This window comes from Eumetopias jubatus, unplaced genomic scaffold, assembly GCF_037043125.1.
Source record: "Eumetopias jubatus isolate StellerSeaLion01/CBP00866 unplaced genomic scaffold, mEumJub1_p1.0 scaffold_17, whole genome shotgun sequence".
NCBI classification, from domain to species: Eukaryota; Metazoa; Chordata; class Mammalia; order Carnivora; family Otariidae; genus Eumetopias; species Eumetopias jubatus.
The window spans coordinates 20,516,065-20,531,341 of record NW_028274823.1 but is presented as its reverse complement, the minus strand read 5'-3'; the positions used below and the strand labels follow the sequence as shown (position 1 = coordinate 20,531,341).

General features: G+C 37.8%; 1 protein-coding gene across 2 annotated transcripts in view; it reads left to right on the top strand.

The window, feature by feature from the left end:
- MXI1 (MAX interactor 1, dimerization protein) overlaps positions 1-15,277 on the top strand; it is an 83,401-nt gene that overhangs the window by 61,856 nt on the left and 6,268 nt on the right. For both annotated transcript variants that reach the window (XM_028095623.2, XM_028095624.2), the window contains exons 4-5: positions 13,694-13,808; positions 14,419-14,590. In XM_028095623.2, the coding sequence (XP_027951424.1) occupies positions 13,694-13,808; positions 14,419-14,590 (287 nt within the window). The remainder of the gene's footprint in view (positions 1-13,693; positions 13,809-14,418; positions 14,591-15,277) is intronic.

Here is a 15,277-nt window from a genome sequence, read left to right as displayed (position 1 = left end):
CCAACCTTTTTGATAGAGCTTTGAGTACTTTAGTAGAGAGGGGTTGGATGCTAGTATAATAGGTCCAACAGGCAGAGGTTAGGAATAAATAATTGTTAAGAATTATCCATCTTTTAGATTCAGTTTTACTGTTTCCACTAAAGTACAATTTGACCTCCCTCTCCCACCTCCTCCACCCTTTGCACATTTACTAGAGATAACTAAGAAATATGTTGAAAGTTAAAGTTTGGTTTAGGATTTGTTTCAAACTTCCTTGATCTTGAAAAATTTAGGATTTGTTTTGAACATCAATCTAAGATGACGAGTATCAGTCTAAGATGACTTATAAATTATAGTCAGATATCCATGCTAATTTCTCCTAACAGTCTTATATACCATTAATCCCAAGATCATGTTTTCTAATTCAGAATCTTTGGTGGAAATGGGAGTTCATTTGAAGTTACTTGGTCCTACCACTGACAAAGGACTTCTAAAGATAATTACAAACAACTGACATGCACTTACTAGGTATTGACAGTGTGCTGGGTACTAGGGATAGGATGAAAGGAGAAGTCCTAGACTCTGCTTTTGAGGATTTATAGTCTAGGTAGAAGACAAAATATATGATTACAAAGCCCCTATAGGCAGTATATAATTAAGTGTTAAGTTGTGTATGTCCCAGATGGGAGTTGAATTAAACTCTTAGCAGCAGGTTATCATAGGCCAAAGCTAGCATAAACAGCTTAGTTATGAGTGATTATTCCTGTGACTTGCATGCTGCTCTCTAGGAGTTTGCCAAAATTGGTTTTATCACATTTTCAATGTTTGAAAGGGCTTTCAGAAGAAATGCTGCATCTGAGGCTTTTTTGCTCTTTTAATCATTAAAATATAGTTTGTCACTTATTCTGAAGTGAAATTGAACTTCCAGCTATTAAGCATGGATAAGATAGATATGGGCCTGGGACTATATTTAAAGACTGTGATAAAGCCTTCTTTTTTTTTAATTTTATTTTATTATGTTATGTTAATCACCATACATTACATCATTAGTTTTTGATGTAGTGTTCCATGATTCATTGTTTGTGCATAACACCCAGTGCTCCATTCAATATGTGCCCTCTTTAATACCCATCACCAGGCTAACCCATCCCCCCACCCCCCTCCCCTCTAGAATCCTCAGTTTGTTTCTCAGAGTCCATAGTCTCTCATGGTTTGTCTCCCCCTCCGATTTCCCTCCCTTCATTTTACCCTTCCTACTTTTTTTTTTTTTAACATATAATGTATTATTTGTTTCAGGGGTACAGGTCTGTGATTCAACAGTCTTACACAATTCACAGCGCTCACCATAGCACATACCCTCCCCAGTGTCTGTCACCCAGCCACCCCATCCCTCCCACCCCCACCTCCTTCTTCATCTGTAGTTGCTTTCTTGGTATGTCTCTAATGGCAGCTAAAACACAGTGTTGTTTTTAGTGGTTGTTTTTCTTACGGAGGGGTATCTACTATGGTTCTCTCTCTTTTGTAGTGGCAATGTTGGTGAATACCCAAGTGTCTTGTGAAAAGACTCTTTCATAAAGTCTTTTCACAAGAAAACTTAACTGGGACAGTTCAATCTGCTATAGCTTTGAGTAAATAAGGAAAACAAAAGCCCATTTCCTTAGCTCTCCATAATCTCTTATATGTCATTTTGTTTTGAAATACTGTTGAAGATGTTAATTTTATTATAGTAAGCCTTGTATAAAGTCTTAGTAACTTTTGTGATCATGTTTTCCCCTTGTAACTTATATTTCTTCTGAGTACTTCTCAATTTATCCTTTAATAGAGAACCCCAAATAGGATGTTTCTGTAGGAAAATTGTGCTTTTGTAAACTTTTCTCTAGTATATCAACCTTAGATTACTGAGTTTTAAAAATTTCAACATACAGGGTGCCTGGGTGGCTCAGTCGTTAAGTGTCTGCCTTCGGCTCAGGTCATGGTCCCAGGGTCCTGGGATCGAGTCCCACATCGGGCTCCCTGCTCAGCGGGAGGCCTGCTTCTCCCTCCCCCACTCCCCCTGCTTGTGTTCCCTCTCTCGCTGTGTCTCTCTCTGTCAAATAAATGAATAAAATCTTTAAAAAAAATAAAAATTTCAACATACTGCCTATCTCTTAAGTTTGCCTAAAAACTGATATAGGAGGTTGACATGGATTTTGTGCCAGTACAAAAAGTCTGTTTTTCATAGCATGCTTTATTTTCTAATACTTTTATCCCAAAGTAATTAGAGCAGTGTTAACCCTTTAAACTAATATAAAATTAAATGAGAAAATTTGGGTTTTCTAATTTGGAAATGCAATAGCTAAATTAGAATAAGGAAGAAATCTAGAAATTAAGAAAGCGTACACTAAGATTTATTTCACCAAAAACATGATGACTAGAATTAGGAAGTATAGTCCCTTGAAGCTTAAGAGAGGGATTTTTGGATTTAAAAAATAAAATGGACAGTCCTGTTTTACACAGGGAAATCCTCATAGGGATTTATTACCCTAATAAAAAATGGAAATGAAATCGAACCACTTTAGATCAGTTCTTTATTTTTTTTTCAAAGATTTTATTTATTCATTTGAGATGCAGAGAAAGAGAGAGAGAGCGAGCATGAGCAGGGGGAGAAGGAGAAGCAGGCTCCCCACTGAGCCAGGAGCATGATGTGGGGCTCCATCCCAGGACCCTGGGATCATGACCCCAGCCGAAGGCAGACGCTTAACCATCTGAACCACCCAGGCGCCTCTATAAAACATTGCTCCTGGGCTTTAGTAAGAAGATGTTGGGGGTATGTTTGTATTATGTTATATATTATATATATATATATTTTTTTTTTTATTTGAGGGCATTTTTCTGGTCATATGTATATATGACTATATATATGTAGGCATGGAGGACAACCATCATAGTTTTCCTGAGCCATCTGTTGGTATTACTGACAAAAATGTACTCTTTGGTATTTGGATCATTGGTATGACCAATTACGACATTTTTCTCTAGGGTTGTAATGTCTGTATGGTTTTTCTATCTTGATTCACTTTATTCCAGTCTGATTCACAATTATTCCTTTACAGAACAGCTTGTATTTGGCATAGCTGTAAAAAAAAAAAAAAAAAAAAAAAAATCCAGTCTTTTCTAAATAAGGTTCTTTTTCAATTGGAAATTTTGTCTTTGTAGTTAAAACATTTGTAAACATAACACAATTTAGATAGAGCTGAATGACTTTGCAAGACTGCTATTTTTGTATTGCAGGAGGCTTTTCCTAAAGAGCAATTTGGTGATACTGGGCTCCTAGAACTCCCTTGAAAGCAGTTCGAATTTACTGCTGTATGTATTGGGTCAGATGGAGGAGGAAACATGCATCTACTGGCTTGCAATGTTCAGGAAATATTGGTGTGTTTAGAAGAAAATACTGAATATGTTTTGGGTGTTATTTTTCATCACTTCAAAGGCTCTTTCATATATCTTTTGTCTCCTGAGATTAGAGACGTTGGTGATCCTAGAGATATTTCAGGACTTTCATCCTGTTACATCGCTAATATCTGAAAGGAAATACAGCCAAGTTGGGCAAACTTATCCTCCAAATTCTACCACCTTCTTTAGCTGGAGCAACAGTTTTTGTGTTCTCATTGGAATATACTTAAGTGAGCCATACAATCTGCTCTGCAGAAAAGCCTAGATTTTGATTGGCAGTGGTAAGAAACTGGAGCCTCAACCTGGCTTTTTCTCCTTCTCAGATTCATAGAACAGTATAGATTTGTTCTGGAGTCAAGGTGTAATGGTACTCATGCAGCAGTCCTTGGACAGAAAGCTGTATTGGTATTGAGTTAAGGCTGGAATCATATAAAATAAATATTAGATCTCTGATTCTTCTCTCATTTAATTTTTTCCTGGGTTTATCCAGAGGAGAGTCAAACTAAGATTTAGACAGAGATAGAAACAAGTCATAAGTTTGAACCCAGTTTTTTTTTTTACTGATAAAAGTTTATCTTTTAGAAGACTCTTATAATTGTTTTTACTCTGTTGAATACCTTTTCCTTTTCAGAAGGGTCTTAAAAAGTAAAGTTCATATTCTACCTGCCTAAAAATGCTCAATGCCTTAATACAACACTGAAAAAAATTTCTCTTTTATCAGAAGAGAACATGCCCAGGATTGGAGCCAGGTGTTATGCAAAGCTGCCTCCAAAAGTAACTTTCAAAAAACTACACTTCATTTGGACTCTTTGTGGTCAGAAAAAAATGTGATACAGTATAATGAAAGAGAAAGATCAGAAGGGTTATGTAACTTTGAAAAATAAAGATAAACCAAAACATTAATTCTCTGTCATTGTCAGGACTGTGGCATGTTTAAAATTATATGAGTCTTATTTTTTTAGAGATTCTCAATTCCCAGTAAATACCTCAGGATTATTAGTTTTTAAAAATTACACATTGGTCAATAATTGCTCTTTGTTACCCTTTTCCTGCCCCAAATTTTACTCCCCCAAAACAAAAAGCAAACAACCCTGCATTTCAGTTTCAGGGAAATTTTTCTAAAATGGGACTCTAAAAATAATCCCTGGCTAACTTGACTGAATTGGCAGTTGTCCAGCAATGCCAAACCATTTGCCCTCTGCCAGTAGTAAGCATGGTCCCCACTTTTAATCATTTAGCTCCCTATTTCAGGTTACTCATATTCAGTACAAACTGTGGATATTCATCTTCCAGAGATGTGTTAATTCTTAGGCCAGAGTGTTTTTTTTCCATTTAATAAAATGTGTCTTTCCTCCTAAGTGAGTATACCCCCTTAAAATGAACTATTATACGAATCACATCTTATTAGTGGGGCCATGTTTAAAAGCATTATGCTATTTTCATTTTATACTTCTAAATGAACATTTACGTTCCAAAGTGTTCTTCAAGTGTGTTGTTTGTGCTGTTGTAGGATCATCATTTTATTAAAGATGAGTAACAATATTTCTTCATTTCCCTCTACGATCCTGGACTGTAATTTGATGTAATAAAAGAGTTGCACTGGGCTGTGGGTAAGAGTGGGGCTGTGAGTATTAGACTCACACTTTTATGGAAGAATAGACTAATGCATTTGTGCATTTTGTGTATAAAACTAGGGCAGTGTCTTACAGAACGTTATCACTGTGTCTCAGATCTGACTTGCCAGCACGTAGGAAGTTTGTTTTGGTTTCAGAATGTACTTTACCCCATGGTGGCTGGCAGGGTACAATACTATTGACATCACTGTGTTTCAAATAGAAAATTAACAAGTAGCTACTGTTGTGATTGCGGATTGCCTTCCCAGTCCCTCTGGGAGAATGCTTTTTCTTTGGACAGCAACACTTCTCAGCCCCTTGGTACCATTAAATCAGCCCATGGGGGCTGCCAGAATAGAGATGAACACCAACAAAAAGATGAAGAATAGGAAAACTCTTACTAATGCAAAAATCTTTAATCAGTTTCCAAATTGATGTGAAAGATAAATAATTGTTAAAAATTCCTCTCCCACCCACAGCTAAGTTTTGACAGTAGGCCAGGTTCAGAGCCTGATCTCTCCAGAGAGGAGTATCCTTTCCCTCCACCCAAACCCCTGGAGAGTTGCCAAAGGAAAATAAGCTATTTTGTATTTAGAACAAATTGCCACTGTTTTCTCCAGTGATGTAGCCCTATTTCCCAGACTTTGAAACTTGGAATACAGAAAGTTCTTGTGTGACCAAAGAAGAAATATGGTGAATGAATGATCAAGTTTTTTTTTTTTTTTTTAAACCAAGTACTCATAAACAGATGAGAGGGGATGAGATATATGCAGGGAAGCTAAATTTAGCATAGAATGGACATCAAGTGAACAATTTCTGTTAAATCACTTTGGAAGTTGGGTTCCTTGTGGGGGTTTTCAGTGAAGAACATATGCCTCTGGAACCATATTTTAATTTTTTTTTTCAAATGTCAAGTTTTCCTTAGAGATGAATGCAGGACAGTTCAAAGAATTGTTCATGTGTTCTGCGCTACAGTCTTCAACTGATCAGCCATCGTGTGATCTTTAAAACTGGGCAGATACTAAAAACTGTTGATTTAATTTTTTCTCTCTCGTGTTGTAGAGTATTTCTTTTTAGACTTTCCTCTCTCATACCTGGGTTTTCTTAGATGTGTCTTTTCTATTTTTTTCTTAGTAATTGTCTTCCTGCCATTATACTTGTTATTATTATTATTTCTTGAACAACAGCTGGAACAGAGGCCAAAGTTAATTCGGTGAAATTTTCTACTTGCTAGGATGCTTATTCATAAGGTTAGAAAGTTGAAATTGGTGACCAAAAAATTATCTGTGAATTTCATTTGACATTATTGTCTTAGTCCTCCATCACCGTAAACACTTTGATAAATCAGTCTAATGGCTGTAATTCTCAGTCCTCTGCTTCACTGTTAAAAGAGATGTAGATCCTAATCAAGAGTGAGGTTGGAGATTGTCAGTTACTCTACATGGTGCCAGTCATCTTTGGTGGTAACCGCAGCTGCACACACAAATTCCCAGTGTATAGTTCTGGCATCCATAAGCAGTTCTTTCATGAATGTCGGCCTGCCATCTGAATATACTGCTTGGAGGCCCCAGTACTGTTACCTCAACTCCTCTCTCCAGAGAGGAGTATCCTTTAGAGTTAGAGAGTCCCAGAAATATCCAGTAGAAATTGTTACATCCCTCCTCCCCACTGTGTGTCAGTTATTCTGTTTGTTATTGGAAAAACCGAGATGGCTAAAAATATGGATTCAGTCTTATCTAGAAAGTAACTAAAATACAGAGTGATTAGTGTGAAAATCAAGTATTAATTTTCTGAGGAAGGGATATAGCAATGAAGGCATCATAGAAGAAATAGTAGTTTGGCTGTGGGCTGATAAATGAGTTAGATGCTCACTCAGTAGACAGTGGAAAGGAGGACATTCCAGCTAGAGAAATGGGTAAATATAAAAGCATATTTGGTTTGTGGAAGAGGTTTGCAAGGGTATGGGTAATGGGAAGTGAGGCAAGAAAGGTAGGCAGAAGGCCAAATTACAGCATCTTGAAACATAAAAATCACTACTGGCATCTTTTAAAATTTTTACCACATCTAGTTCAGTGACCTGGAGCAGCTCATTGTTTACTGGTGATCATTGCTGTTGACTGAATGGCACTTCATCCTCTTCATATCTCTGAGATGTAAAGACTAAATAAAATTTCAGCCTACATGGAATCTGTGGAGTTTGAGACAGAATATTATCATTTTTTGTCATTAATTTATTGACTACTCACTTCTCTCACCGTCTCTTCTCCCCGACTCCACTTTCTGTCCCTCTCTAAACCTTTGAAAATCATAATCCCAGTTATGATTCAGAAGTGATGTTCTGAATTCTAAAGCTCTATAGTGATCTGTAGTAATTTGCTCTAGTAGTTTGAACATAGATTCCTGGGGGTCTTGGGATGTGGTGTAAAATAATGCAAGATTTATTTGAAGGTTTTTTTTTGGCCTTAAAAGTACACTTTGCGGGGCGCCTGAGTGGCTCAGTCATTAAGCAACTGCCTTTGGCTCAGGTCATGATCCCAGGGTCCTGGGATCAAGCCCTGCATGGGGCTCCCTGCTCCGTGGGAAGCCTGCTTCTCCCTCTCCCCCTCCCCCTGCTTGTGTTCCCTCTCTCGCTGTGTCTCTCTCTGTCAAATAAATAAAATCTTTTTTAAAAAAAGTACACTTTGTATTATTTGTGCTTATTCTCATATAAAATATTGTTTTCTTTCAAATCTTTGAGGAAAAGTATGACTTCTGGACGGCATACTACTGTATATTTAACCATCTGGCTGTAAATACTCTCTGGCTTTCCACCCTAAGAACTACTTAGATTTTATTGAGAGAGTGATTTTAAAAAGTCTTCCAAGAGTGAGTAATGTTTATCTCAACTTTAACTGATTTTGTTTAATTGTATATCGATAAGCCTTTCAGTGCTAAGGTGGACAATGTGACTATAGAATAATTCATATTATTATAATATTACATGGTGTATATAATTTATATAATTCACCGCTTCATTATAACACTTGCTGATATTTCTCTCTGGTTATTTTACAAGATATCAATTGAATTAAAAGGAATATAATGAAAGCAACTTTTTTTTTTTTTTAAATGAGAAGGGAGTCCTAGCTATTCTCCTGTGTTTTTGTTTTGTTGTCCTCAAGCCCCGTGACACCACAGTCAGCTCTGATGCTAGGGAAATGCCATTTACCACCATTTACCAAGTTACTGCCTGACAGTTAATAGCTTACTTATTTTTTGTGAAGCAGATAATATGTAAGTTGTAAGTGAAACATGTATTTAGCACATGCTATTTTACGGGAATAAATAATAAGTTTTCTTATTTCACAAACAGAATAAGCTGAACAGAATATCATCATATTTGTTTTCATAAATAAGACAGATCCACGAATAGCATGATGTACTTGATATCTGGATTCATTTTGAATGTCCTTTTTCATAAAAAAAAAAGAGATAGGCATTTTTTTTTGTGTATCTTTAGAGATTTTCAGAAGATTCTCAACACAGTATATATTAGAGAAACATTGAAATAAGAATGTGTCAGATAAGCAGCTAATTGCTGATTGCTGTCATGTGCAGAAGTGTTGTGTAGGGAGTTGGGAAACCTGGCCACAAGCCACTGCAGCTTTGAAGAGTGTGCCTCAAGGGAGGACTCTCAGCCCATCGCGTAACATTCAGCCGAGAGGAAAGTAAAGTACTGTCCCTATCCCTTGACTTGTTTTCCATTTTGATTTAGTTACTTGGCAAAGTCTTGGTATCCCGTAGTGGAGGAATGAAAGACAAGCGAGTTCCAATGAAGGACCGTGCCTCCAAGGGCATCAGCCAATGGATGGTTTGTGAGGCCAGGCAGGTGTTAAATTTCATATTGTTGTTGGGCAGAGGGATTCGAGTTTCAAGAGACGACTTGAAAAACATCATCCTATGGTACTTGCAATTTTTTTCTGAAAGGGAATTCTTTCCTCTCTCCTCCCTCAACACGGTATGCTGTTGTGGTTAATATACCTACGCTTTAAAATATCACAGCTACTAGGAGGGGCCATTTTATAGCAAAATCATTTCCCCTCATGTTCTGTGATATTTCAGTTTGGCAGTAGAGTTTACAAGGTTTGAAATCAAAGCAGCGTTGGTTCCTTCAGGGAAAAAGGATCCCAATCTACCAAAATAAAAGCCAAACAGACTCTTAATTGTTCCTTTTTCCACAAGGGGCTTGCCCTTTTTGAAGGTGTGGGTTAGTTTGATAGAACTTTCTCTCCAACAAGGTTAGTCACTGGAAATTGCCTCTTCCCCTGGGTAAAACCCACTTTTAAATCTATTTTAAAACAGACCTCAAAGTGTCTTTGAAAATAAAAGTGCTTTGGCATTCTCCATTCTCTTGCCCCCTCCTTCTCAGCCAGGAGATTCCAGTTTTCTCACAGGGCACCCCTACTGCAGTGTCTAATCCTCATGCTAAATTAGGAAAGATTTACATTTTACAGTTTTTACTGAGCTCTCCATGTGTTGTGAAAAGTTAAATAAATGCTAACAAGGGGGCTGAATTTTTTTCTCGTTTTCCATCAAGGCTAGTTGCATAAATTTTATAATCTCAGGTTTTTCTATTGGTTGTTAGTCTGGTGTTCATCGAAACATTCAGAACATCAGCCTTAACTTTCCCCAACCTTTTTTTTTTTAATTTTAAAGATTTACTTATTTATTTTAGAGAGCACCGGTGAGCACGAGCAGGGGGAGGGGCAGAGGGAGAGAGAGAATCTCCAGCAGAGCCTGACACGGGGCTCGATCTCACAACCCTGAGATTATGACCTGAGCGAAATCAAGAGTTGGATGCTCAACTGAGCCCCCAGGCACCCTTCTCACCCCCAACCTTCTTAACCTGCTTTGACTAAAGGTTCAGGACTATGCCATTCATGAATCCTTGTTCTCTATGTCAACTCTTCTACTCCTTGGAGATTTGAAAAATATCACCTTATGCTACTTGCAAATTTTTTCTCAGTGCGTAAGGATTTTCAAATCAAACCAAGGTTGGCTTTTTTTTTTTTTTCCCTCTTGTCCTCTTTTCTTCCTCCAGTGTCTTATGGTCCATGATTTGGCAACGCCATACTGGAGGCTCCTGAGCCACCAGTCACATGAGAATGAAGGCAAGAAAAGAAAGGACCAGATGGCATCAAAAGATATGTCTTTCTAGGTCGTTGGTGGTTAAGCTTGCAATCTGGTTTACCAGCAGGGAGACTATGGGGGAAAGGATGGAGGGCAGCACAGCACATTGTAAGGGAAGAAGAATTCTGCCATACAGTGTGTTTCAGTAATCTGCTGGGGAGAAAAGTTACACATCAAGGTGAGTGAGTTTTCTGATTAGACTTCCCAGTTTACAGTCACAGGGTATCACATTGCTCTTGGAAGGGTGAATTTACCTAAAACTGGCATAATAAGCACGTGTGGAAAACTGTGTGCAGTATTTGGATGGCAGCTTTGAAAAGTGTGGCTCCCACTTGGTCAGTTTCTGTCCTTCAACTGCCATTAACCTTTTGTTACTCTATTCTCCAAATGTCTGATTGTCTTACAAGTATAAAAACTGGAGGAAATGACATTTGGCTCTCACAGAGAGACCTTTCCCCACAGGAGAGCAGAGGACATCATTTACCATTCATTCTTCATACTCCTACCTATTTTAGAGGATTGTATGTATAAAACATGCAAAATGGCATCCCTGGTCTTTGTGAGACATGATAACTCAGGGTATGTTTTCTTAAGCTGTAACTTGGAGCACATTTATAATTACTTGACTTGAAGAAATGTTCAATAGTGGCTAATAAAAAATATTTTAGAGGGTAGTCTGCCTTTGCCGTTCATCTGGCCATCTTACATGGTGACTCCCTTGGCCCGGGCAGATTCTGATTTGTCAGTGCTTTTGCAGACCACCAGACTGCTGAACTTGGCTGATATTTCCATACAAAATTCCAGCTTCGTTGTTTTCCCCTGAAAGAAAAAAGTAACTTGATTTCAATATATGAACTTGAGTCCTATACTCTTTTAATTACCTTGAAAAGCCTTGCTTTTTCATAGACAAATTCAGTATCCCTCAAGTCCAAAGTCAAGTTTCAGCTTCTCTTATAAGTCTGCTTTCTCCAGTTACAATCTCCCCTTTTATTCAGATTCTGTTGCCCTGGATTTCTGTATGACTCATTTCATTATGAACAAAATGAAACCAAACAATATGTTTCATTCTGTAGTCTAGATTATAAACTCTTAAAGTTCACGTTTCTTTTTTGACTTCTACCACTCAAGCAAGTGTGTGGAATATTGCTGAATACACAAAGTCATGTAGTAAATATATATCTCAATAAGAAGAAGAAAGAGAAAAAAACATAGACATTTTAATATTATGTTAGTTGATTGCTACCTAGATTTTAATGTGACTTAGATCTCACAAAACAAAAAGTGACCCAGCCATTTTTTCCTTGATGTAAAACTCCCGTAAGGAGTCATTCTGAAGTTCCTTAAACTCAATGTAAAAGATATTTCCTGTATATGCACTGAATTTCTGGGGTTAAGAAAATAAAATTGACAAATTATTCTTGTGGCAACATGTTAACTTTGTTAGTTGCTCTATTAACTTTTTTAGATGACTGAATTCAGAGCCCCCTTGGGAGCCTCTAGTTATTAGCAAAACCACCACCAATCTTTCTCTCCATCCTCCAGTCGTATATGAGTGCAGTTGTGAGGCATATCCTATAATTCTAATGAAGAGTTTAAAGGTACTTTTTACTATGGATTTTTTTGTTTTGTTTTTTGTTGTTTTAGTCTGCTCAGCAAAAGCACTCAGTGATCATGTGAGTCCTCACTTAAGAGGTTTTCCAGTTAAAAATGAGAATTTTACTAAAGGTTCTATGATTTGGGGTAGCATAGCAGGAGAGCAGAATGACTTTAAAATTGTTAAATCTCATTAAGGGGAATTCATTGATATACCTTTAATTTAGGGGAAAATTTAAAATTCCCTTATCTACAGCAGATATGTCAGATTTCAGCCTGGAGCCAACTATTAGATTTGAGTTACTGAATTCAGTAAAGAGATTTGGAATGGAAATACTAATGGACCCCTAACTATAGCTGGGGTAGTGGGTATTGGAAGAATCTTGACAGTTCATTACCACACCTCTGACCTCACTACCCTTAATCATCCTTGCTTGTCAGTGACATAATTGGTTGCTTATTGTCTTCTCCTGCCCCGCTTTCAAATTGCTAGCATTTGAGAATTTCACTTATTATTTCTTGTGTATTAAGACCAAGAAAGCACAGTTTGGTGGGTGAACTATAAGCCATTTTGGCCCTCTTTGAGAGGATGATGTGTTTTGTTCCTGGTGCAATTGAGACAGTTGCTAAATGGTCAAATTATAACTCTTTAGGGAATAAGGATAACCTGTGAACACGTTTGTGGATTTTCTTTTCAGATATACTGTTTATTAATTGCTGAATTATGTTATGCTTATGAAGCACAGAACCAAAGATGTGGACCAGCATTGTTTTAGTGTACAATTATGTACCCAGAACTCTCATCATGGTGATCATAGTACCTTTAGGATACAGGGAAGGTAAATCCATGAGACTCTGTGCTGAAGTTGCCCATAGGATGGGTGGATTAAAGAATGCAATAATTTTTGTAAAGAATTTTGTCAGGGTGCCTGAGTGGCTCAGTTGGTTAAGCACCTGCCTTCGGCTCAGGTCATGATCCCAAGGTCCTGGGATGAAGCCCCATGTTGGACTTCCTGCTCAGCGGAGAGCCTGCTTCTCTCTCCCTCTGCCCTCCCCTGATTGTGCTCTCTCATTCTCTCAAATAAATAAATAAAAATCTTGAAAAAAAAATTTTACCTAGCTTTTTCCCCATGTGTAGAAAATTGGGGGTATGATAATGAGAGAGAGAGGAGAGGGGCAGAAATAAAAATTTAAAACTAATTGGCTGGTACACTGAGATATTAGGAAACAGGTGTTTATGGGTTGTTGTTTCAATGGCTGAAGTTGACCACAGAGCCATATATTTTGCCTAACCCTGTTCTAGCTGATCACACAGTTTTGCTGTTGCTAATGTGCTGAATCATATGAAGTTGCCATTTTTATAAGTGAGAATTGTATATCAGGAATTTTCTGTGGTTCATCCTAGTACATAACAACATGTGACACTGCAGGATGGCTACAGTTGTAGAGAGAGGTGTGTGTAAAAGATGGGAGGGGAGAAATGGAAATTCATGAGCAATTTATACCCCGTGGGGTACTCCAGCTGGAAACTGCTGCTCTAGCCTGTGGTTCTAGGCGTTCAAAATCAGATACAATTAATTGCCCTAGTATGCTTTCCTACTTCCACATTAATACAGTTGGAGACAGTTTAAGGGGGTGGCTTAAAAATTAAATAAACTCTGACAGAGATTACCACTGGGGATAATAATCTGAGGTGACCGAGTCTGTAGAGTACAACAGAAATGGCGGAGACTGAAAACCAGCAGGCATGCCTGTACTTGCACATCCTTTGAAACTGAAGAATTAGGGGTGTAACACGGATAGAGACTAAATAATCTGTGAATTAATATTTGTCTTAAAATGGGTTTTAGGATGTTTCTAGTGGAATATTCAGGCTGTGCTGATTTCATTTTTGTTGTCTTTTGTAGACGAGCTCATCTGCGCCTGTGTTTAGAACGCTTGAAAGTTCTGATTCCACTAGGACCAGACTGTACCAGGCACACAACACTTGGTTTGCTTAACAAAGCCAAAGCACACATCAAGGTGAGAATTTCTTTCATATTTGTACATGATTGTCTCAGCCCTTGTTTCATTATAAGCAGTGCTTCCTATTCATAAACATCAGCTAGCTCACTGTGTCCTCCTTAATAACTGACCTCAAGAGGAATCTTTCTGAAAACTTATCAGCTAACCTGATGGGAGCAACGTAACCTGATTAAATTGTTTTGACAGCATGGTCATTTGAGGAGCTGGGAATACTAGGAATTCAACAATTGCTCTGCTGACCGGCAGAAGGAACGCAGTTGTGCCCTCTGGTGGAGATGACTTTATTTGGCTGTGTCCCTCAGTATTTTTCCATCGAACTACAGTGCAGAATAAGTTTCTCTTTCATGGAGATAACTTTACAGACTTTGAGAATTTCATACTGTTCTAGTAATGTAGCATTCATTACGCACACACACACACAAAAGAAAGAACTATTTTGGTGTTTAAAAATATGTATTTATGTATGTTTTTATATACACACACACACATATACTTGTATATTCATTCATATTTTCTCTACCAAAGAAGAAATCTTTTAAGTTGTTAGGTAAAAATGAATTTTGTTGTTTGTACTGGACTGTACACAAGTATCATTTTATCATTTTAGAAACTTGAAGAAGCTGAGAGGAAGAGCCAGCACCAGCTAGAGAACTTGGAACGAGAACAGAGATTTTTAAAGCGGCGACTGGAACAGCTGCAGGGTCCTCAGGAGATGGAACGAATACGAATGGACAGCATCGGGTCAACTATTTCTTCAGATCGTTCTGATTCAGAGCGAGGTAAGCGGTTTGCTTCTTCCCTAATGAAATACTAAGCATCCCTGTATCTAAATAGAGGCAGGGTAAATTGGAAAGCACTGTATTTGCTTTCTTCTCTTTAGCCAATACTGCACCATTCTGGATTTTGTGCAGTCACAACATTGTCTAGCAATGCCTGAATGAACTATAAAACTTTTTTTCCTTATTATGTAGTTATATATTTTTAACTTTCTACTTTGAAACAATTTTTTTTAAGATTTTATTTGAGAGAGAGAGACAAAGATAGCGACAGAGAACGTGAGCTGTGAGAAGGAGAAGCAGACTCCCCGCTGAGCAGGGAGCCCGACGCGAGGCTCTCTCCCAGGACCCTGGGATCGTGACCATGAGCCGACGGCAGACGCATAAACCGACTAAGCCACCCAGGCGCCCCTCTACTTTGAAACAATTTTAAACTTACAGAGAAGTTGTGTCTTCTGTAGAAAATTGTAGAGTTCTCATATACTCTTCACCCAGGTTTCCCTACTGTTAACATCTTTTGTAGACATAATACAATCACTGCAACCAGAAAATTAACATTCATGTTATATTATTAATCTATAGACCTTACTCAAATTTCACCAGTTTTCCCACTAATGTCCTTTGTCGGATCTAGGATCCAATGCAGGATCCAACATTGCATTAGATAGTTCTTCCATCTCTATGACCGTG